This window comes from Ctenocephalides felis, unplaced genomic scaffold, assembly GCF_003426905.1.
Source record: "Ctenocephalides felis isolate EL2017-DRISC unplaced genomic scaffold, ASM342690v1 CF-g0.4_SCAFFOLD_00845, whole genome shotgun sequence".
Taxonomy (NCBI): Eukaryota; Metazoa; Arthropoda; class Insecta; order Siphonaptera; family Pulicidae; genus Ctenocephalides; species Ctenocephalides felis.
In genome coordinates, this window is record NW_020536999.1 from 56,195,695 (window position 1) to 56,219,499 (window position 23,805).

Consider the following 23,805-nt stretch of genomic DNA (forward strand, 5'->3'; position numbering starts at 1 on the left):
ACAAATCAACGTTTGGTTAGAAAATTATTTGAAACCTATGTTTGAATATCCGACAACCTAATATCACACAGTAGTGATACCCAAGAGGATAACCATTGGGTTGCCTTCTAAAAAGTCATATTATTGAAAAAAAGAATCAACACAATATATGGCTAAGTTCTGATTATTATTCAAAAAGGAAGAAAAATAAAAAGTATATTAATCTGTCGAAAAAATAATACATCATATATAGATAAATCTAAATAATTATTCCATTTTCCTGTATATATACTGACGGCGCAAAAACCTGCTCCAATCTATTAAATAAATACATAAACAAATGAAAATAATGTCAATAATTATTTTTATATAAATACTTGTTTTTATAAATTATTTTTTATGACAACTCAGTTTTGAATAGTACTATTATTCAAACAATTATAATAAAACTCCGATTTAATATCTTAGAAATTTAATATCTTTCAAAATGATGCGCTGCACTTTTGATAATTTTGGGCTGTGCATTCGAAATTCACCATTGCCAGTAAGAAAATCCGAATTGATTATAAAAGAAGCTTGCCGAGTGAAAAGTGCAGCAGGTTGAAAATTGAAAAACTTTATTTTAAAATGTGCAAAAAATATTTACATTATTGAATGTAATTGTTGTTTGAAGCTCCTATGCATTTGGATCTTGGCGTACTAGAATTGCCACCAGTATCTAAATGGAGACAATCTGAACACCAGGATGCTCCAAGGATCAAGGCTTTGGAAGTTCCTGGTACATTTGCAATGTTTGGTGCTGAAGATGTACATATTCATATGTTAGATTTCTTTTTCATTTCAAAATAGTATAAATATTTAAGATAATAAACGAAGTTTGCAAATAAATAGGAAAAATATCACTCATATTGGTCTAGCGTCAGTAATATGCTTGATGCTAAGTTCTAATTTTGATAAATTTCAAAATAAATTGGCAGCATATGCCAATTTTTTGTATATATTCGAAACAGTAAATTCGAATAAAAAACAACAAATTTCACCTTTTATTTATGAATTGTATTATTCTTCAAATGTAATCAATATATTTTTTTTATTTAATTGAACAACGAGCATAATCATTTGCTTTATAAGCTGATATAAACTGTACTTTTGGTTTTATTATATACACTATTAAAAGACAACTCAATATTTGACTTCACTCACAATTTTTCTTCTGAATTCTATTAGAAGGCAACGCATTTGTCGTCCTTTCTAAATAGTTGGCTATTATACATAAATATATGCCTTTAAAATATTTAAATATTTTAATACAAGTTTATTTTGTAGAGAAAAGGCTTACAGTTGCATAAGCTTATTCAACGAAGAACAAGAAATTATTGCAAGTTTAGCATTGTACGATTTTCCAAATATTCCTGCTTTATCCAAATGCTGGTGGGAAGATTGGATGAAATCAAAATATCAGTAAATATATAAAATAATTAAAATTTTGTTCAAAAGCATATTAAAAATAAATAAATATCTACTGATTTATTTCTAGATAATTTTGCTATAACTTTTCACTTAGGTTTTCTTAAATTTGTAATAAATTTTAAGATTGCATGAAGTTACTGTGTGGAATACGTTATTCATCAACTATCTAGTTTGGGACTCAAGATACAATAATGATTTTATGAAGTTTTTGATCGAATCCATATTTCTTCATAACTTAACTACCAATCACATAATCATTGTATCACCACCAGGCAACTGTTCAAGTAAGGCATGAATTAAATCATAAATATATAGATAAAATTAAATAAATATGGGGTAGCAATTTTGTTTGCTATTTAGTAACAGCCATGTAACAGCATTATTATTGTACATTGATAAAATTAAAGTTACTATTGTCGATCAGGTTTTTTTCCTGGTGATACACTGTTGGACGAATACTTCACCCGATTGCTACCTGAAGGATATACTGATTTCGACAAAGTGCAAACAATTTACATTTGTTTGAGAGAATCACATGTGCCCAGATTGAAAATCAGAAGAGGAATGTAAGAACTAATTTAACTGATTGAGGGCAAAACAGATTCTATTTATTTGGTGGATGTTCGTTAATCCACTTATTTCTCCCTGTGTAAATAAAACCGTTCAGTGTCATTTTAATTTTTCTGGCTTCCTATGTGTTTTTTTAATTTTGACATTATTTGCACAAACTAGGGAATGGTAAATCTCAATAAAATTGTAGATATCATCAGCTACATCTCAGTGTGTTCAAATAACAACTGTCGAAACAACTATAAATAAAACTATCTTAAATTACGACGACTTCAAATTCCCATCAGAATACTGAAAAGAAAGTGGCCGCAAATCTAATATTTTTTTTATTATTTCTTTTATTTACAACTGTTCAGTTAATGACATTTAATGAATTTATGGATTTTACGATAGTCGCCAGTAAAGGGACATTGTATACTAAAGGGGCCTGTTGGAAAAACAACTCAATAGTTGTTTTCCCAGATCTAATAAATTGGCAAACAATATATTTATATAAGGAAATTCCCTAATAGAGTAGTCATGTGTACCTAACAGCAAATAACCTCATTGAACCAAAGATTCACATTTGTTATAAGAAATTTAAAAAAATGACGATTTCAATAGTCCATCCTTTCAAAGCAAATTATGCAGATGACTTGAAAGACGTTCTTTTGTAAAGTTAATATCTTCTTAGATAACAAAATACGAACTAAATCTATTTTTTTAGCTCAAATTTATAAAATTATAATATACATTCCCAAATGATTCTTTTATAAGGGAAGAAGATAATGATGACATAGTGCCAATCTTAGATGCACAATGTCCACTTCTTCGAGAAACTTATGGAGATTATTACATAGCTGAGTTGGTTGCGGCAGCTGATCAGATATCCAGGAGACTAATCGTTGCAGAGGTAAAATATGATCACATAAAATTTAAAAAAATTAAATGTAAAATGCAAATAGTTGTATTGATATATTGGCCAATATTGGAATAGAGGCTTTCGAATTTAAACTGTGCCTTTACATTAATTTTATAATTTGCTCTTTATTAAGAAGGTCATTTTTTTTTTAAGTCAAAACCGGGATGGCAATTTTTAGTTATGAAAATCCAGGACGGGAGGAAGGTCTTTAAAATGCCATTTGGGGTCGTCCATTAATCACGTGAGGTTTTTAGAGGGAGGAAGGTTTACCAAAAATCACGAAATATCACGTGAGAGATGGAGGGTTATAGTAAGATATCACGTGTATTTATTTTTTCCTGATATTTTCGAAAATTAAAAAAAAATACAATTTTTTCTCGTAACTAAAAATACACGTGATGTTTGCTTGGAGAGGGAGGGGGTTAATTTTGAATATCCAAAATATGATTTTTCTTGATTATCAATATTGACGCCGGCATGTTTACTACCCCGGATAAAATATCAAAAAACAGCAAATAACGAAAAAGACAAACTTAACTTATCAAATATAAATTTGTTCAGCTATAACTGGCTTAACTGAGCTAAACACATACTGACTCCACAACAGAAACAACAAAGTTGGAACAACAAGCTATTGCCTATAGAAGATGCTCTATTGAATAACAATAATAAAATAAATAAATATGTATATAAATATATATATAAGTATATTATATTAAATTTCAATATTTTTAATTCAGAAAAATGATCGCGCCGTAGGAGTAATCTGTCTCAACCCAGAATTGGATTACGATATTTTAAATGAAAGTTTCGAGTTGGTTCCATTCAATGGTCTCCGTAAATTGCCAAGAAGCTCAGATGAAAATGATACCAATGATTATGTGTCAGGAGATGAAGAAGTACATGGAAGTAATATTACTAAAACACCTTCAGAAGATAAGTAAGTTATATAAAATTATAAGAAATCAGTTATTTCAGATTATAATTTAGTCAGGACACCAGCTTTAATGTAGAAAGCGATATAAAAGATAGACAAAGGGCGTCCATTAATCATGTAATCGATTTTCTAGGGATTTTTGGACCCCCTCTCCTCCTTGGTGATACGTCGTGATATTAAAATGTTAGATTCTTTTTGAAAATTTTTGAATTTTTTTGTTAAATTCAGTCAAAACACAGATACACATGATATCTTACTAGACCCCTTCCTCTCCCACGTGATGTTTCATAATTTTTTGTCAAACCCTTATCCCTAAAAGCCTCACGTGAATAATAGATGCACCAACACTCCATTCATCTCATATAGATGGTAAGCATATGGCATATAAAGTTTTTTTACATTTTTAATATTTATTATATTTTACAAGTTGATCACAATAGTCTTGAAATGGTGTGACTGGTCCAATTTGGTCTATTAAAACAAATTCACCAAAAATATATATAAAAATATAAAATATATGGTAAAATATGAAAAAAATAATGTTGATATATTGAATATGTAGTCTATGCACTGGAGAAATTATATATATTTTTTTCCTCATACTAATTTTGTAGTAGCGCTACTTTGATGACGACTTCTATGGATAGTGCACCCCTTTCAAGAAAATCTAGCAATACACAGTCAAATAAATCCATAACCAGTGGCAAAAATGAATCCAAACCGGTAAGTGAAATAATTCACAAAATAGTGTAAAAAAAAATAACTAATGTTAGTTCATTTATGTTTTATATAGATTAGAAATCGATATAGAAAACATTGTCTTGGAGAAGAAATGGTATGCGATGAGTTTGTGGCTGAATTTGGCGAAGAGCAAACTACCAGTGGGTAATTATCTAACAGATTGATATAATTAATATTTTATATAATTAATTAGTATCACCAGAGTAAAAGTACTATTTAATAAAATCAATTTTGTTCCAAATTTTTTAGTTCACTTGTGCCATATTTCAACATATTGAAGACAATTTATTTACCAAAATTGTTCATTCCCGTTCCCGGCAAACCATATAATTTGTTAAAGTTACTTTTGATTTAATCCCGTGTAAATTTAATTATTATTCCATTTTACGTACTGACAAGATCAATGTCTTGTTTACAGACCAAGTTTTGATAGCTTATCATTTATGACCCCAGAAGACTACCACGGTTATAGTATTAATATGCTTTCGCACGTGCCCAGAACACCAACATCAGTAGCCCCGTCTTTACGTAAATTTTTCTCTGGAATGGACGTCGATAGTGATGGTATATTTTTACTTTTAACTTATAATTTTATTCGGCATTCTTTAAAGCATTAGGCTAAAAGTCACAAAAATTACTCAAAGCCAATAGCAAATTTAAAATAAAAAACAAGCTAACAATATACTTTATTGCTCATAAAAGTAAATACCGGATAGAATACTACACATGTAAGACAGTATTTTATAATAAAGACTAGATGATAAATAAATGAATTTATTTATCATCTAATCTTCATTATAAAATACTATCTACATGTGTATGACTAGATGATAATGACCAGAAATTTATGACAATTTATCCTAAATATAATGATCCTAGTGCCTAGTGCCTTTAGTACTTCTAAGTCTGATTGAAAATAAGCAAGTAAATTGCATGAAATATATATTTTGTAATTTTATATGCATGAATGTATATTATAAGTGGTCCAGGTAGATCGTCTGCAGATATATAATTTTTCTGATGATACAAATAGGACAATGGTCCAGATGGACCGTCTACAAACATATAACTTTTCTGATGGCATAAACAGGACGATAGTCCAGATGGATCTGTTCCAGATATATAATTTTTCTGAACGTACAAATAGGACATTGAGCCAGATGAATCGTCGCCAGATATATGATTTTGCTGATGGCACAAATAGGACAATGGTCCAGATTGATCGTCCCCAGAAATACAAATTTTCTGACGATACAAATGGGATAATGGTCCAGGTGGATCGTCCCCAGATATATAATTTAGCTGATGATACGAATAAGACAATGGTTTAGATGGACCGTCTCCAGATATATAACTTTTCTGATGGCACAAATAGGACAATGGTCCAGTTTGATCGTCTTATGAAGATTGAAATAAAAAGCGCTTATATCTACATCTACATCTGTAGTCGTGTTGTGAGAATATTAATTAAGTCTACAAGTAATTGTACATATTATAGGATTACTAAAGAATATCAAAAAGAGGCCGTTCAATGTCATGTTTTTTTATTAAGTTTTTGGCCATGATGTTCGGATGGTTCTGTATTCTATCCGTGTATCTCAGACTGAACTTTTCAATTTCTTCTTTATTTCTTAGTTATTTCAATTAATGTAAAAAAATCACACCTGAGGTTAGTTGTAACAAAATCACGGGGCTAGTTGTAATATGTTACAATATTCCCCAAATTATGAATCACAATCAAAATTGAGAAAGAACTAACTCCGAGTTGCTCGAACATTAGGTACAACTAAGCCCAACTAAGTAAGTTGATTTTTTAGAAAATAATTTATTGTGAAAAAATGAACAATAGTTTTAAAACTATTTTTACTTCATTCCGTAGAGGAATAGTTACAAAATCTATCCATTTTTATTTCATAGAAATATAATCAGTGGATTTCAAGGTACAATAATTAAAAATAAAGCGGTTAATGCAAGCAACAATGGGTGAACTGGATTTTTTTGGTTATTCCCGAAAATATTCTTGAGTTTTATTATATTTATAGATTCATTCATTATATTATTTTAAAATTTCCTCGTTCCACAGCTGAACTTTACACCCGACGGCCGTCATCTACCCGATTGCCCCGTTTTGCTGGAAAACCGAACGCATTTGTCATAGAATTATTTGCTTTGCGAGATGACATGGATCCACGATTAGGATTCGATTTTCTATTAGCAGCTTTTGAAGTATTTCCTGAACTTGAATTTGGGATACTAACAGTACCTTCGGAATATCCTCCGTTTCCATTTCTAGATCATTTTACGGTAATCCATAACTATAAATCATTACAATATTTATTTCCACGAAATTACTAATACATTGTTTACTTGCAGAAAGCAACTCCACGAACTGTGAAAACTTTTGATCATGAACTATATATTACACATAAAAATACTATTCTTTGGTAAGATGTAATTTAATAGTTGCAATTTATCATTCTTGAACTATACACTCATTAATTTGCCACTATACTTACTCATTATTTGCAAATTACTTTGCAATGAGGTGGATCGCGGGTTCAATCCCCATCAAGAACAAACCTGATATGGAGCAGTATCAGTTTTACCTTGGAATATAGATCTCAAATTTGTTTCCAAAGTAAAAATAGCCTTTCCCGGGCATTGCTACACCAAATTTAATAATAAGTCATCCTTATTATATCATTTTTAATAAAAATATAATCAAGTATGGATGGATCAACCTTTGGGTTACCATATAATACGCCGTAAGGAGAAATTTCAGCCCAGCTTATAGGACGTAAAGTTCTGATTGCTGTTAAAATATAAAAAAAACGCCATTACATAAAAATATTAATTGTTGCTATTAATGAGAAACCTAACACTTTCTTCCAACAGTTTGAAGATCTGCAATAATCATATTCATAAATTTTAGAAGTTCATATTGATAAGGAAAATAAGGTTCTCCATATTTTTTAGAAAAAGTAGTGTTCAATTTGTTTATTTATGTATTCCGTATGCTTTTTCGATTATCATCAACATTTTAGCAACTCTCCATGCTCAATATTATTATGTACAAAATATAAAATGTATTTGTTTTTTTTTCCTAGTCCATTAATAGTGCGTGAGGCTGAAATGGGTGACATGAATGGACTTATAAGCTTACTATCATCAGTCCGGAGAAGAGAGGACATACTCGATGAATTCGAGGCGGCGGTATCATTCTCGGAAAAGGGTTGCGATGACCTCGAAGAAGTGCAACCATTCCAATGCCCCTTGAGGGCTTTCGTCGCCCACAGTAATGGAACTTTAGTCGGTGTCGCTATAATAACGTAAATATACCTTTCATATTTTATTATCATTCATTCTTTTTAAAGCTGACTTTAAAATATTTATAACATCTGGTGTAACCGTAAAATTTTAAAATATCATTTCATATAACGGTCAGGAAATTTTGTTAATCCCGTAAATAGGGAACAATCCTGCCCAGGTTTGACGGCTCATATAATTAGGTTATAAAACAAGTCAATAAAATGTATTCCGTCGGGCCTGAAATTAGGATAAATATTTAGTCTAGTATTAGCAGTCAAAGAAGAAGGACGTATTTGTAAAATAGTATTAAATAAATTTAACGTGAATATAACAGGACTTTCATTTTCTCAATCATCGTGGAGATTTCACATTTCGCCGATTATTAAAATTACAGTCCACTCAAGAAGCATATCATCATCGACGTCATGTAAATCGCTCCACATTTAATTAACGTATTTCATTCGAACTGTTTTAAAATTACATGAAGATGTAAAAAAAATCACACTTTTGTTGGAAAAAATACTTGTGGCTAGTTGTAATATGCAATATCAATAATGGTATCGTCTGATATGTAGTGAAGCGTATGCAGATTCAAATAAAGAAGATTGGGTGGAATGCATCGTATTTGAGATTCATCTCAAATCAAATTCAATGCATCGTCAAGTACATATGCAAATTGTGCAACAAGAGACACTATGTATTTACTAACTAATTATAGCTTACGTCGATTTATGAGAAAAATTACTTACTTTAGAAATAAGTTAATTTTCTTAAAAATAAGTAAAGAATAAATTATCAAAGTATTATTTTCGTCCTTTGTCATTACTACTTAATCCTGGTAGATGTTACAACTAGCCATAAACACGAGGTAAGTTGTAACACTTTCTATTTATAGATAATAATAATTTGTGAAGTATTTAGCAATTATTGATTCGGTATAGGGATAGTTACAGCAGCTATCCATCTTCAATTCATAGAAATATAATTAGTGGATCATAAGATATAATATCTTCGGAAAAAAAACTTTTATAAAAAGCCTTGTTTGTCAGTCAACCAATTTACCTGACCACTAGTATACATGTCCACCAATATACCTGTCCACCAATATACTTGTCAACCTGTTTATCAGTCTACCAATTTAGCTGTCCAACAATTCACCTATTCAACTATTTACCTGTCATCCCTTCTACATGTCTAGCAGTTAACGTTAACTTAACAGTTAAGTTTTGTACGATATCACATAACAGACACTTCCGTCTGTCTGAGATGTATAAAATTTATATTTTCAATAAAGAAAAAAATGTCAACATGTTTATCTAATACATAATCGTATATTTACCAGTTGTTCAGTCTACCATTTTATATATCTTTCAATTCAACCAATCAATCAATTTACCTGTATACCTGTATACCTGTATACCTGTTCATCTGTTTACGTATGGATCTATCTACCTCTTTAACTATTTATCTGTTTACCTGTCTACCAGACTGCTAGTCTACTAATTATTAATTAATTAATAAAGATATATTTAGGGGTTTGTGGAAGGAGGTTAAAAATTTAGAGTCATATGTGTTTTTATGTACTTATTATAGAAAAATGAAAAAAAATAAAAATTGACCGAAAAAATAAAAAAAGTTTTCGGGGCGGTCAACCCTTACCACTTGGCTTCAATCAAAGTGTCCAGAAACCTGTTCAGGGATTTACCTGACAGTTTCCCAAATTTTCATGGCGATCGGACGTATGGTTTATGAAAAAAGATATAATTACTATAATGATACTTACAAAATAGGGGTTTGTGGTAGTAGGTTAGATATTTGTGTTTTATACATGCATTATAAAGAAATTAAAAAATAAAAATTGACCGAGAAAAATAAAAAAAAAATGTTAAAAAAGGCTTCGGAGCGGCCAACCCCTCTCACTTGGCTTAAATCAGATTATCGGAAAACCTAACAATTTTTGTTCAGAGTTGCTGAAAAATTCCATTGCAACTATAATTGGTTTAAATTGATTAAATTCGTTTGCAACCATAATATAACAACAGTGAAAAAATGTACCAAGTGTCTTCAATAGTTCAGCGTCTTTATATTATCTTTTTTCATTATATATTTCTAGGCCTGAAAATGATGCAGAATATTTAAAGGCTCACTACAATTTAGATCATCATATAAGTTATGCCTATCACAAAGATCAGGCTATTCTCAGACATATGGTACTGGGAGCAATATTTCAACCCCATTCTAAATTTTTCTTGAAGGAAATTATAAGATTGAGCGACGTTTCGTTGCTCTATTATTGTTTGTATCCACCTGAAGTCGAGGTAAGTAATAGATTCTATAACAACCCATTTTGTAAAGATTTAAATAAGCAAACTAGGCTTAGAAAAAACAAATAGTTAAATTTATTTTGAAGTTCTAGAAGAAGATATTCGTGTAATGTACGTATCTTTACACAGCATCTGAAAGACATAAATGGAATTAATTCTTTATTAATTTAAATCTTGACCAATATGATTATAATAATCAGTTTATGTCATCAACTTTCCAAAATCTACGAAACAGCTCTGCTTTAATAATAATGAAAAATAAAATTAACAATTGTGTGTGTAAAAATCGTTCATACCAATTTCAAGTTAAAAAATAATGAAATAATAATGAAAAATGATATTAACAATTGTGTGTGTAAAAATCGAGATAAATGGAACCAAATTCTTTATAAATTTAAATCTCGACCAATATGATTATAATAATCAGTTTATGTTATCAACTTTCCAAAACGTACGAAACAGCTCTGCTTTAATAATATTGAAAAATAAAATTAACAATTGTGTGTGTAAAACCGTTTATACCAATTTCAAGTTCAAAAAATCCATTGACTGAAAGTTTTTCAAACCCTGTGAATTTAGCAAAAGTTTTTTTTCGCCCATTCTCATGTTTATAAATCTACCAATTTAGGAACCAGAGTGCAGTCTAATCACCTGCATTTCCAATATGATTCCAATTAAACCCAGAAAGAAAATCCATTACGACAAAGTGGCTTTGGGTAAATTAATGCCATCAGATGCTATCACAAGAATTGAAAAACCATTTGCCTTATATTATGCGGGTAATAAAACCGTGGCTTCTACTAAGGTAATTAAATAAAACCTGGAATAAACATAATATATAATCCAAATTTAGATTTCTCGTTCTCTTGAATTTTCTCTATTTTTATTTATTATGTTCATATTCAATTCACCAGAAATTATTTATACTCAGACCTTTTCAAAGATTTTTTATAAATATTTATATATTATTAAGATATTTTATGCATTCTATTTTATCAATAATGTATGATTTTTTAGTTGTTAATAAATACTCAAATAGTGATAGTCGGTGCTGGAGATACAGCTATGGCATTTTTAGAAGGACTATTTTTTTCGCCGTCTTCCCAACGGATCCAATTTGATAATGTGACTGTGGTGTCGCCACATGGATTCCCACATTCTAAAAACGAATATGCTGCTCGTGACCACATGTTTCCATTCACAGGTAAGATAAAATGAAAATTAAAAGTAACATTTAATTTAAGGATATTTTTATAAGGAAATAATTCTTACTTTAATTTTACACTCATGCACAATCGCGCTATCTAGTAGTGCTTGGCTTAAAGCAAATTGCTGGAACTTTCCATACCAAAAACTAGAATTTTTTAAAAAAAACTTCAAAATATTTTGAAAGCTATGAAAAAGAAAAATTTTTGATAATTTTAATTTTTTTTAGAAATTGACATTTCAAAAATTTAACTTTTTTTAATTTCGAAAATTTTGGAAAATTTTGAACCTTTTTTCAAAGCAATCGCGATATGTTTGCAGCGTAGAAACGAAATGTCGAAGCGCGTGAGCGCCGTGTCGCTGTCTAACGGATAAACATTGGTACGAAACACATAGAAATATTAACATAATTTGTACTTATTATTAAAATATATATAAAATATCATTTTTGTCCGCCAAATTGCATTTTTTTTACTTTATATTGGATCTCCAAAAGCGCTAGACCTGCCTTTTCAAAAATTTAACCAGATGAACATTTCGTCAATAAAAATAAAATGTTTTTTAATCATTCAAGTCGGACGCTCCGTTCTCTCAAAAATTGAATTACCATTTTTGTCACTTTTTGCACCGTATCTTTCGAACAGTCGGACCTGCTTTTGCGAAAAACTAATCAGCACGTGTCCTTATCAATAGGAATCGAATGCTTTTTGATTCGTTCAAATCGGTTGATCCGAGTTCTCGAATTCGTCAACGAAAAATTGTATCCGCACATGCATACACACATGCACACTCACATACATCAATTTTTTAAGGTATGCTAAAATGTTCAGAAACCTTTGAAACACAAAGATATATAAAAATTTTCATTTTCAATTTTTTTGCGATTATGTACTGTAATTTACCCTACGGAAAGTTGATTAATAGAATATTTTTAAAATCTTCAAAAATGTTTCATTAAAGTCTTACGTAGAAAAGTAGTAAACTTTACATAAATTTTGAAATTTTAATTTTTTTTATTAAATATTTAAAGCTTTTTCTAATGATATCGATAAATATTTCATAAACTGTAAGTTTTCTGGTAATAAATATTGGTAAATATGCATCTTCTAATTTATTTTCAGGACGTTATGACTTGAATTATTCCAGAAGTATATCTCTCCGAACTTACACGAATGTAATCATGGCCGCAATGAACGCCATAGACAGGTATAATAAAATGTAATCGACTTTAAATTAAGCCCAGTCTTAACTTTTAAGAACTTTTAACTTTTTAAGACATAAAAAACTTTAAGACTTTTAAGGTAGATCATCGATAATGACAATCTCAATAGATTTTGTAGCTCACCATTTCCTAAAACTTGATGATCCTCCTAATTCTATAATCGCTCAACTTCTTAAAACACCAGTTTTTAAAAGGTTGATGGTAAAGATCCCAAAAGACAATATTCAAAGCATTTAACTTTAACATTTTTGAATACCTGAACAAAAATTTAGTACAAAAATTTCATATGGGTTTATGTATGTGAGTGAATTAAACTAAATAGCTCTTAGAATGTTGTTCATTCTGATTGCTGCAGAAAATGGAATTATAAATAATAAATCTGGTATGTATATGTCTTTTCCAGATATAATAAACGAATAATTTTGGACGATGGAACTGCTGTAAACTATGACATGCTATTTTTGTTTTGTGGAGCTCAATATCCAAGAACTCCTGCATTAAAAAATGCTCCCATGGAGTTGCAACCGAGAAATGTATTTTATATAAATACCGAAACTGATGCAGCAATTGCTTTACGAACTCTAGAGGTATGTTTGAGGATACAGATATATAGTTAAACTAGCTGTAAGTGGAATTCTGTCTTAAGGCAATTAGGGCATCGTGCCATTAGGGCAAATTGCTGGAACTTCCCGTACCAAAAATTATTATTATTTTTTAAAACAATTAACATTTTTGAAAAAAAATTACTTTGAAAAAATTAGATTTTTGAGAAACTATAAATTGGACAAAAAATTAGTTTTTTTTGAAAAAAAAAAATTTAAAAAAAAAAATTTTTTTTTTTGAAAAAAATTTTTTTTTTCTTTATTTTGACATATTGTGGAAGATCTGAACTTTTTTTTCAAAGCAATCGTACTGCTTTAACTACATAGGGACAAAATATAAAGCGCGTAAGCGCCGCGTCGCTGTCTAACGCATAAGCATTGGTACGGAACCTATAGGAATGTTAACAAAATGTATACTTATTGTTAAAATCTCTATAAAATGTCTGATAATTTGATGTGCATATGTCTAATGATCATTTTTGACCGCCAAATGGCTCTTTTTTTTACTTTTTCCTTTATATCTCCGAAACCGCTGGACCTACCTTCATGAAAGTTGTATCGATTTTTCATCTTGTCAATACAAATAAAATGTTTTTTGAATTATTAAAATCGGACGCTCCGTTCTCTTAAAAACTGAGTTACCGTTTTCGGAACTTTTTGCCCCGTATCTTCGGAACGGCTTGACCTGCCTTTGCCAAAAACTAATCAGCACGTCTCCTTATCAATACGGATCGAATGTTTTTTGAATTATTCAAATCGGTTGATCCGTGTTCCCGAAATCGTCGACGAAAATTTGTATCCGCACATACATACACACACATACATACATACACCCACACATACACACACACACACACAACACACATACATCCATTTTTTCTAAGGTATGCCAAATGTTCACAAACCTCTGAAACGTAAAGATATATAAAAATTTTCATTTTCGATTTTTTTGCGATTACTATAACTTGCCCTACGGGAAGTTAAAAATATTATTATCGGCCCAGCGAAGTAAATCGCCGGGCTCACAAAAAATTGAGTTATATACTCATTTGAGTGCTCCCCTCCACGGAAATCTTTAGTAAAAGGCGAAAGATTTATTCGCTCTGAAGGGAAACCAGAGTGACGAGCCAACAACTCGGATTTATTTTATCCCCTTAAGAGAAGTATGTCACCGGACGCTATTAGTTAGAAGCACATGTGCGCCTTCTATGAACATCTTAAACAATAATTGTGCCGGTTAGTTTAGTAAATAACCACAGGATAGTTTAACAAACTTGATGAAATTTCTTTAAGATTATGATGAAAATTAGCGTATTGATAAAGTTCATGGTTATTTAAAAAATCCTAAAATATTATAGGCATACGAAAAGAGGTTTAATTGTTGAAATTGGAGTTATTACTCCAAATGGTCTATGACCATGACAAAAGCAAACTTCTATTGTCACAATTTTAAAAGTTGTAAATTCTAAATTCTTATTGATCATGCCGATTATTTACTAATATTGGAGAATTTATGCAACTTCCCTAAGGGCAAAAGGCCGCTTACAGCTAGTAAGACATATTTTCATTAACATCCTAAAAATGGAAAACCTAAATAGTGTAGAAATTAAAGGAAGAATTTATATTTTCGACATATAACAGTTTTATTTGAAAAATTCACATTTAAAATAAATAAATAAATAAATAAAATCGCTCAACACGAAAATTGGAAAAAGTTTGTGTGAATAATACTTGAAATAATGAATACATGATTGGTTATTTAAAAATTAACTTATTTTTCTAATTTATTTATTTTTTTCTCAGTTTTGAAATTTTTATTGCATTATGTGGGCTATGATACAATATATATAATTATGTACATGTTTTTTTACCCTAAGGGTATTTTACATTTCAAAATGTTTTTAATTTCAATTAGTGAATATAAATGAAATAGTTAGATCTATATGTAACAAAAAAGAAATTGTTAGCAGTTTACTAAAAAAAATACATTACAGTGGTTTCATTTAAAAAAACAGGCATAATAAAATAATCTACAGCGTATAAGAAAGGAGAAAAAAATGCATTTTCATAGACAATTCTTGGTTGATACTTGAGTGATCCATACATTTTGGGTAAAAGTTTCCAATGAGCTTTTTAATTTGGTCAAGTACCATCGAGTCAGTTCAATTTATTTAATACACAATGGATACATTTTTTTACTACTAAATTCATCTTGTACTGTTTCATTTTTAGAACTAACTAACTATAACTTTTTTAAGGAAATGTTTGAAGATGATGACATACAATGTCAAAATGTAATAGTATACGGCGATTCTTTAGAAGCCTACTGCTGCTTGAACGCACTTCTAGAATTTGGAATAAATCCAGAAAATTTATATTTTGTAGAATGCTTTCCAAAACGTGATAGCGAATGTATGGTTTCAATATTTAATGATAATGAAGTAAGTATGGTTAATAAAATATTTATAATTTTTGTCACTGCGACTGAAGAGTTCTATGAATAATAACTTTTTACTAGATCTCCAAATATGTTGACAATTAATCAAAATTACTAAAAATTATTAATTCAGAAACATAACAGGTAGAATATGGCTGGACACAAAGAACCAATGTGACTTTAAGTAATTATACTGTCTGAACCAAATGAACTACGTATCAGCATACAACACGTATCAAACAAACAACTATCGAACTATGTTCGGGAAGATTCTTAGTTCACCCCTAATTATATAAATGTGTATTTTTTCTATTTTTGTAAATTTGTCATCTGTCCTCATGGGCGGGGTTAGAAACGATAGCCAGGGGAAGAAAAGATCCAACGCAGATTAAGAGGTAGATTAAGATTGTCCACAAGTAAAATATTAGTATCTGTAGATCTACTTAAATTCACTGTATTTTTGTATTTGCTAATATAAACATCGATTCATCAATATTAAGTCTGTATAAATCATTTTCATGAAAGTATTTTAGAGTTCTCGAAACCCAGCTCACAATTTTGGTTTTCAGATTCCTAAGATACTACTTTTTGTTGCTGGAACTTCCCGTATCGTAATGAAATATTCGAGAAATATTAAATCTTTTCAAGTAAAATAATAACTTCATTTTATAGACAAAATATTAAAGCTTATGTATAGACGGCGATTGGAATTAAAATAAAGAGCATTGTCTAATATTTCTTAGAATTATATAAACTAAATTTATTTATTTGAAGTTTATGAATGAACTTCAGAACTTTAGCTAGAATCAAAATTAAAATCGTAATTATTTTCGATATTCAAAAAAAGAAATATTTAGAAACCAATAAAAAGAATTTTATATAAAAAATTCTTTCCCCAAAAGCAATAATTTCATGATGAAAAATATTTAGGATAAAGCGAAGCTTGAAGGTCCACCATCATTACTCAAAATTAAGTAAAGTATAGAATTTTTTAGTGATACTAAAGTAGAAGTGATTCTAAAGTAGAAGGCAAAAAATGTGTAACCAGCCGTTACCTTAATGCGGAAATGTATCAAATCCCATAACAAAAGTTTTTTTTTCCTTGATAGTTAACTTCGCGTAGGGCAAGTTATAGTAATCGCAAAAAAATCGAAAATGAAAATGTTTATATATCTTTACGTTTTAGAGGTTTCTGAACATTTTGGCATACCTTAGAAAAAATGGTTGTATGTGTGTGTGTGTGTGTGCGTTTATGTATGTGTGTGCGGATACAAATTTTCGTCGACGATTTCGGGAACACGGATGAAGCAATTTGAATAATTCAAAAAACATTCGATTCGTATTGATAAGGAGACGTGCTGATTAGTTTTTGGCGGCGGCAGGTTTAGCCGTTCCAAAGATATGGGGCAAAAAGTGCCAAAAACAGAGCGCCCGATTTTAATAATTCAAAAAACATTTCACTAGTATTGACAAGATGAAGAATTGATCAAATTTTCATAAGGGCAGGTCTAGCGGTTTCGGAGATCTAACAAAAAAAGTAAAGAAAATGCCATTTGGCGGTCAAAAATGATCATTAGACATATGCACATCAAATTATCAGATATTTTATAGAGATTTTAACAATAAGTATAAATTTTGTTTGCATTCCTATGGGTGCCGTACCAATGTTTATCCGTTAGACAGCGTCGCAGCGCTTACGCGCTTTGATATTTCGTCTCTATGCAGTTAAAGCAGTACGATTGCTTTGAAAAAAAGTTCAGAATGTCCAAAATACTTCAAAATAAATTTTTCTTCAAAAAGTCTTTTTTGTTTTTTAAAAAAAAGGAAATTTTTGTCAAAAATGTATACTTTCTCAAAAATCTATTTTTTCAGATTAATTGTTTTTTAAAAATATTAATCTTTTTTAAAAAAAAATTTTTGGTACGGGAAGTTCTAGCAATTTGCCTTAAGGCAAAATTTCTTTAAGGCAAATTATTTTGAATATAACTAGTGAATATATATTTTGAATATTTGATATTTGAAGTTTTTTGACAATATTGAATTACGCTTTGCGTTGCAATCTATACCTATATGGACTGTTAATAATAATTCAAAAGACATTCGATTCCTATTAATGGGGAGACGTGCTGATTAGTTTTTCGCTAAGCCAGATCCAGCTGTTTCGTCGACAAAATTTTCACACACATTCACACACAAGCATGAATTTTATCTAAGGTATTCCAAATTGTTCACAAATCTTTGAAATGTAAAGATATATAAAAAAATTATATATTTTTGCTCTTTGCAAAATTTCCTTAAAAATAACATTAACACCGCCTTCATTAATTTATATCTATAGTGAATACAATTAATTCTCTAAATCCCTTTCAGCGTTTAAATCAATTATAAAATTGTTCCGCAAACTAAATGAGCATTACTTTTAGGTAGACGAATTGGTGCAAAAATCAATAGAGTATACAGGCATCCAGTTTTTCCCGAATCATTATTACATGTCCTGGGTGCTGGATAGAGAAACTAACATGATTATTTCAGCGAAGTTCGAGTCGCGATTTAAAATGGCTGATATACCTTGCGCTGCAATGTTTTACTACGGCACGCGACTGGTCAGCACGAAAACATTTACAGGTAAATACATATATTAGGTAATTTATTTTATATAATTGCTTAATATATTTTTTGACAAATTAAAATGTTTTGTAGCTATAAATCGAGCTGGACTGGTATACGATGGGCGTTTGGTGATAGATAATGATTGCAAGACAAATGATCCGAATATCTGGGCGGCTGGGAGAATGACAAAGTATGCAAGGAAATATTATGCAGATTCGCACAATCACGAGCATTATAACTCCATGGAAATTGGCGGAAAAGTAATAACAACATTTTTTATATTAATAACTATTTGTAAGTACAGGAATACCCCGTTTAACGCGGGGCATACGTTCCATCAAAAGAGGGCGCAATGCGAAACGGCGCTAAACGAGGCTATCTTTACATGGAAATATTGGGGTTAGGGAAAGACGGCTAGGAAATTGGTTCGGTATTAAATTTAAAAAACATGTTACTTTTACTAAAATTATAACCTAATATTTATTTCTTAAAGCCCAAATTAATACCACATTATTATTTATTGCAATATTGCGCTGCTTCTTGAATTATTTCTTTGATATCTTCCTCATTTATCCCTTCAAAACCTGTGTTGAAATAGAAGAGCGCTAAACAGAAACAGCGCTAAAGCTTTAGGGCAAAATTGAGCTTCAGCTATTTAGATAAAATATTCAACTGTTTATTTGGAAAATAACATTTTAGTTTTCACTAAAAAATAATCAATATGATTTTCAATTGATGTAAAGTATATCTTTCAAACATACTTATAATATCTGTAATTGTATAAATTAAATGAACTTGTTTAAGAATGAAGTGTGAAGTGTAGACGCCAACTGTAATCAATAGCTACCTACGAGACATCACGGAACTAATGGGTCTTTATTAATTAATCCATGCTTCGGCATAGATTCTTATTAGAATCGCTCAAGCTTACAGCGATGAATTTTTATATTTCAACTACTTATCGTAGGCCTGTAATATTTTAGTATGAAATTTCAGACTATAAAGTTTATCGTTATACACAATTTCTACATTTAATTATGAAACTGATAAAACTGCCGGCCGATCTTTACTGAAAGGAGAACCCGCGCGCTGCTCGTCTCGGATTTTGATGAAACTTGGCACAATGGTAGATTTGATGCCAAACTGACGGTGGTAAAATATTAGAGGCCTATGAAAAGTGGTTTAATTATAAAAATTAATTAAAGTTTGCATTTTAACAGCGCGCGGCATGCATGGCTTGCAATGCTTTTCCTTATCAGTAGTAGATTGGCCGAGTGGCTATCGTTATTCAATTCCCAATTCGGATTTAGTATTTTTTATTTTTTTTGTTTGATATTTATAATTTCACGTGTAAATAATATCAACATTTATTTTAGTTTTCGATTAATTTTAATTTTTCGCTAAATATTCCATAATAAAGTCCTCCGTAACACATGTAAGTTTTTATTGTGATATTACTTATGAAACTTAATATCATATAAATGTTCTTATGAGAGCTAATGAACGCGATTCCCAATCAATATCTTTCGAACAGTTTTTAGATTTATAAAATCGATTACAAATTGCGAGCTAAAACTGGCAAACGCAAGTCCTCATCAAGATACATCGAATGGGTTTCTGAATGTTTTAAATCGACCCAGCCTTTTTCGAAAAAAAAACGAAAAAAGGATAAACTTTATAGTCGCATATATTTATGCATATACTTTTGCTAAATTCGGTCCGATTCGATTCAGAATTACTTGAAACAAAATTGCGAGTTTTCGTAGTGCAAAAAAAGGAATTCTATTTATCTTCACAAGACAAACAATTAGAGGTCTTGAAATAGTCAAAAAAAATTTATCAAATTTTATTCTCAGAAAGGAGAAGAATACAAAAAATTACTTATTTCAGTTTCTGTCAGAATAGTTTGAGTCAAAAGTAAAACATTAAAGCAAATTTGAGTCACACAAATTTTCTAAAATACGGTTAAAATTGAGCTGATTTGCAAGATAAACAAAAAGCTAGGAACACCGTCCACTAAAATATATTTATGAACGATTAACATATTAGGTTGTCAAATATCTCCCTTCCGCTTTTTTGCTCTTGGTTTATAATACAAAAAGGCGGAAGGGAGATATTTGACAACCTTATAACATTATATTCTTGAAATATTTATATTTACATCTCAATAAAAGTCGAAATAAAATCAATTAATATTTTAACTATTTATTATGTACATTTCGACAATGTATGTGTGTCATCATTTAGCAAGTTAGAAATTTTAAATAATATTTAACAAGTTTATAAAATTCCAAAATTACTAGAAGATATACCAAAATTTAAATAATATCAAAACATACCAAAACAAGAAAATACAAACTTAAACACAATAATTAATGAAAAACACAAAACCTTAAATAGAACAAAATAATGAACTAAAACGTTAATAAAAATTGCACACCATCACGGTTTTTTACTAATTGACTTTGAGTTTTCTAGTAAGAGAAATATTGTATTTTTTTCTGGTATTTATTGATGTTATTTATATTTTGTTGTATCTTCCAGTAATTTTGTAAACATACATAATGAATTCTTAAATTGTTCATTGCTTTGAATTTCGACTGTTTGGCTGCAAATAAACACTTCAAGAATATTTCTGAACGTCGAACATATTAGTAATAAATAAATGAAATATGTTATCATGAAATTTATATCTCTTCGTTCGACGATTAAAAATTCTTTTAATTATAATACATAATATAACATTATTATTAATAATAACATTATATTTCATTAGGATAATTTAATATATTATGTAATATAATATCATGCTATATAATATATATATATATATATAATAATAATTTACATGAATATTATTATTATTATTAATTAAGATAGATATATATGTATATTATTTTAAGTCTAGTTCAATTATTGGCCCAGCAAATAAATGCCGGGCACACAAAAAATTGAGTTATATACTCATTTGAGTGCTCCCCTCCACGGAAATCTTTAGTAAAAGGCGAAAGATTTATTCGCTCTGAAGGGAAACCAGAGTGACGAGCCGACAAATCGGATTTATTTTATCCCCATCAGTGCTAAACTTTAGCGTAAGCGCTTTTGTTATGTAGCACATTTGCGCCATCTATGAATCTCTCGTGCAACCAAACCTCTCATGAACAAAACCTTAGCCAATGCAAGAACAAAACCTTTAGCTAATGTAAGAATTTTGATACCGAAATAAATGCAATAACATATATAATATTGAAAACATCATATAGTGAAATATCACTTACCGGCACATCGATAGTAATCTTCATATAATTTGTAAACAATCCATCAATCCAATGGAACGACATGTCCGAAACACAAAACGACTATAAAATAACTATAAAAATAACATAACTAACTGTAATTTGCAATTTAGTTCAGTTTGTAAGTTAGTTTGTTTACGATTAACAATATTAATAATCAAATTCCGGCCCATTGACAACTCAATCCACCATTCATAGCCTCAATTCAATTTTATATGAAGCATCAAATCAACTTGATGACATTTGCACAACACAACACTAATATCATTATATAACTACTCACTATAAATTGTAATTTAGTTCACTGGAATACACCTTAGTTCGTTCTATATTTATTTCACAATTGTCAAAAAATATAAACTTAACTTTGCATTGTAATTGTTGACGAGCAACTGAGTTCTTAAACTTTATGTTATAATACAACACTTTCCATTTATTAGATTATACACTTTACACACTATATAATTTCCCGGTTTATTTTATGACATCACATAATTATTAATTTATAGTATATTAAATCTACAAGCAACGCGGCCGCTTGACACTGGCGAAATGAGTTATGAAAACATTGAATCACAACAATACTTTTTGTGATACGGTTGGTATTCCTGATAACCTGAGCGCGAAAATCAAAAATAGAAATATTAGCTTTCAAATTTAGAGAAAATATAATGATGTTAATAAATAATATGTATGCTATTTTAAATAATTTAAATCATATTAGTTCAGTCTTGAGTTGCCAGAAGCTCCTAGAGACCATTTGTCATATACATTAAAGTTTGGCCTATAGTCTAAATTACATATATTTTAAACTGTTTGCACTTAAAGTTAAGCTTTCTATTATAAGTTTAATCAACAATTTTATAAAATCACTATTGAGTGATTATATTATAGATATAATTCATTTTATTATGAATTATTCTTTACCCTTGTTTATTTAGCTGGCACAACGTGTAGTCAGAATGCTCGACCCAAGTATTCCATTCAATAACACTGAAACAAAGATTCCAGGGATGGAATTAACTGTGACTATTTATGAAGAACCTTTAGTAGTATACTGCATTCTTCCAGGACCACTCAATTATCTTTCAGTGACAAAACCAGGAAAAGTGGTCCCACTTGATGCGAAAATGAGTCAGGACACATATGTAAGAGGCGTTATTACACATATTTGTGATTTAAAAAGCTTACATTTTCAAAAGTTCATGCATCAAAATTTGCAATATATTTTAGGGCCAGAGTTTAGTTACAGGAGATCAATCTGATTATACTGACCAAGGATATTTTCGTCTACATTTGGATCAATACAATATTGTTGCAGATATGACTTGTCTCACGAAATACGTAAACACATTATTTTCTTAAAAGAAGAAATGTTTGAGTTATATATATCCAATGCAATATATCTATATAAATGCATTTATATATTATAATAAATTCTAATTATTTTTTCTTTATTAGAAAATCGATGTAGATAACTTAGTCAGCATATGGGGCAAACATGAACGTCTGTTGAATAACCTACTACTCAGATTTGATAGAGCTATGATATTAAATCTTTATGAATTCTTTCGTGAACCTTGGGCCTATGCATTGTATCATGATCAGTTTAAAAACTTACATGCTGCAAATATGGAAATACTTCAAAAGCTTACAGTAATTCTTTACATTTCTTACTTTTTAATTGTATTATTGCATATTGCATTTCTTTTCATTAATGAAACTAAAATTTTTTGCTTATAACATACTTTTTGAAATATATATTGGATTTGTTTTCATCAATATATAAATATATTATAGGTGGAGCATGGAAAATCCATACTAGAAGATACAGTTAACTTCATTGAAACACATAAATATGAAAAGGTATTACATGAAGAATATATTATAAAATAAAGTTTAATATATTCCAAGTATTTATTCTTAGGTATCAGAACAAGAGCAATATCAAATTTTGAAACAATATATTGGCTCTGAATATCAGCGAAAAGTTGAACAGGGAATGCTCGATTTTATTTTTACAAATAGATCTGAATTGCCAATGTATGCCCATCCTGATACTCTTCGCACAATTTTGGGTAATGAAAAATATATTTCAATTTTATAATATATTTATATGATGATTATAACATTTCAGGTAACTTTGAATCATGTCCTGAGCAAGAAGTAGAACATCCTCCTACAAGTACAAAATAATTCTC

General features: G+C 29.7%; 1 protein-coding gene and 2 non-coding genes across 3 annotated transcripts; 1 reads left to right on the plus strand and 2 right to left on the minus strand.

The window, feature by feature from the left end:
- The first annotated feature begins 466 nt into the window (after positions 1–466).
- On the plus strand, positions 467–23,800 carry LOC113386259 (cilia- and flagella-associated protein 61-like). The gene is made up of 27 exons (XM_026624053.1): positions 467–578; positions 653–800; positions 1,306–1,440; positions 1,573–1,733; positions 1,874–2,015; positions 2,776–2,911; positions 3,661–3,860; positions 4,472–4,580; positions 4,651–4,742; positions 5,017–5,162; positions 6,682–6,902; positions 6,972–7,042; positions 7,706–7,927; positions 10,021–10,225; positions 10,860–11,036; positions 11,249–11,435; positions 12,559–12,643; positions 13,063–13,246; positions 15,520–15,702; positions 18,122–18,323; positions 18,399–18,568; positions 22,546–22,752; positions 22,838–22,948; positions 23,066–23,260; positions 23,405–23,470; positions 23,532–23,682; positions 23,742–23,800. The coding sequence occupies exons 1-27, from the start codon at positions 467–469 to the stop codon at positions 23,798–23,800; spliced, it is 4,077 nt and encodes a 1,358-aa protein (XP_026479838.1).
- On the minus strand, positions 14,261–14,384 carry LOC113364351. The gene has a single exon (XR_003366056.1). It is a non-coding gene; the product is annotated as a U5 spliceosomal RNA (small nuclear RNA).
- On the minus strand, positions 21,227–21,350 carry LOC113364340. Its single transcript, XR_003366045.1, has one exon. It is a non-coding gene; the product is annotated as a U5 spliceosomal RNA (small nuclear RNA).
- Positions 23,801–23,805: the final 5 nt, after the last annotated feature.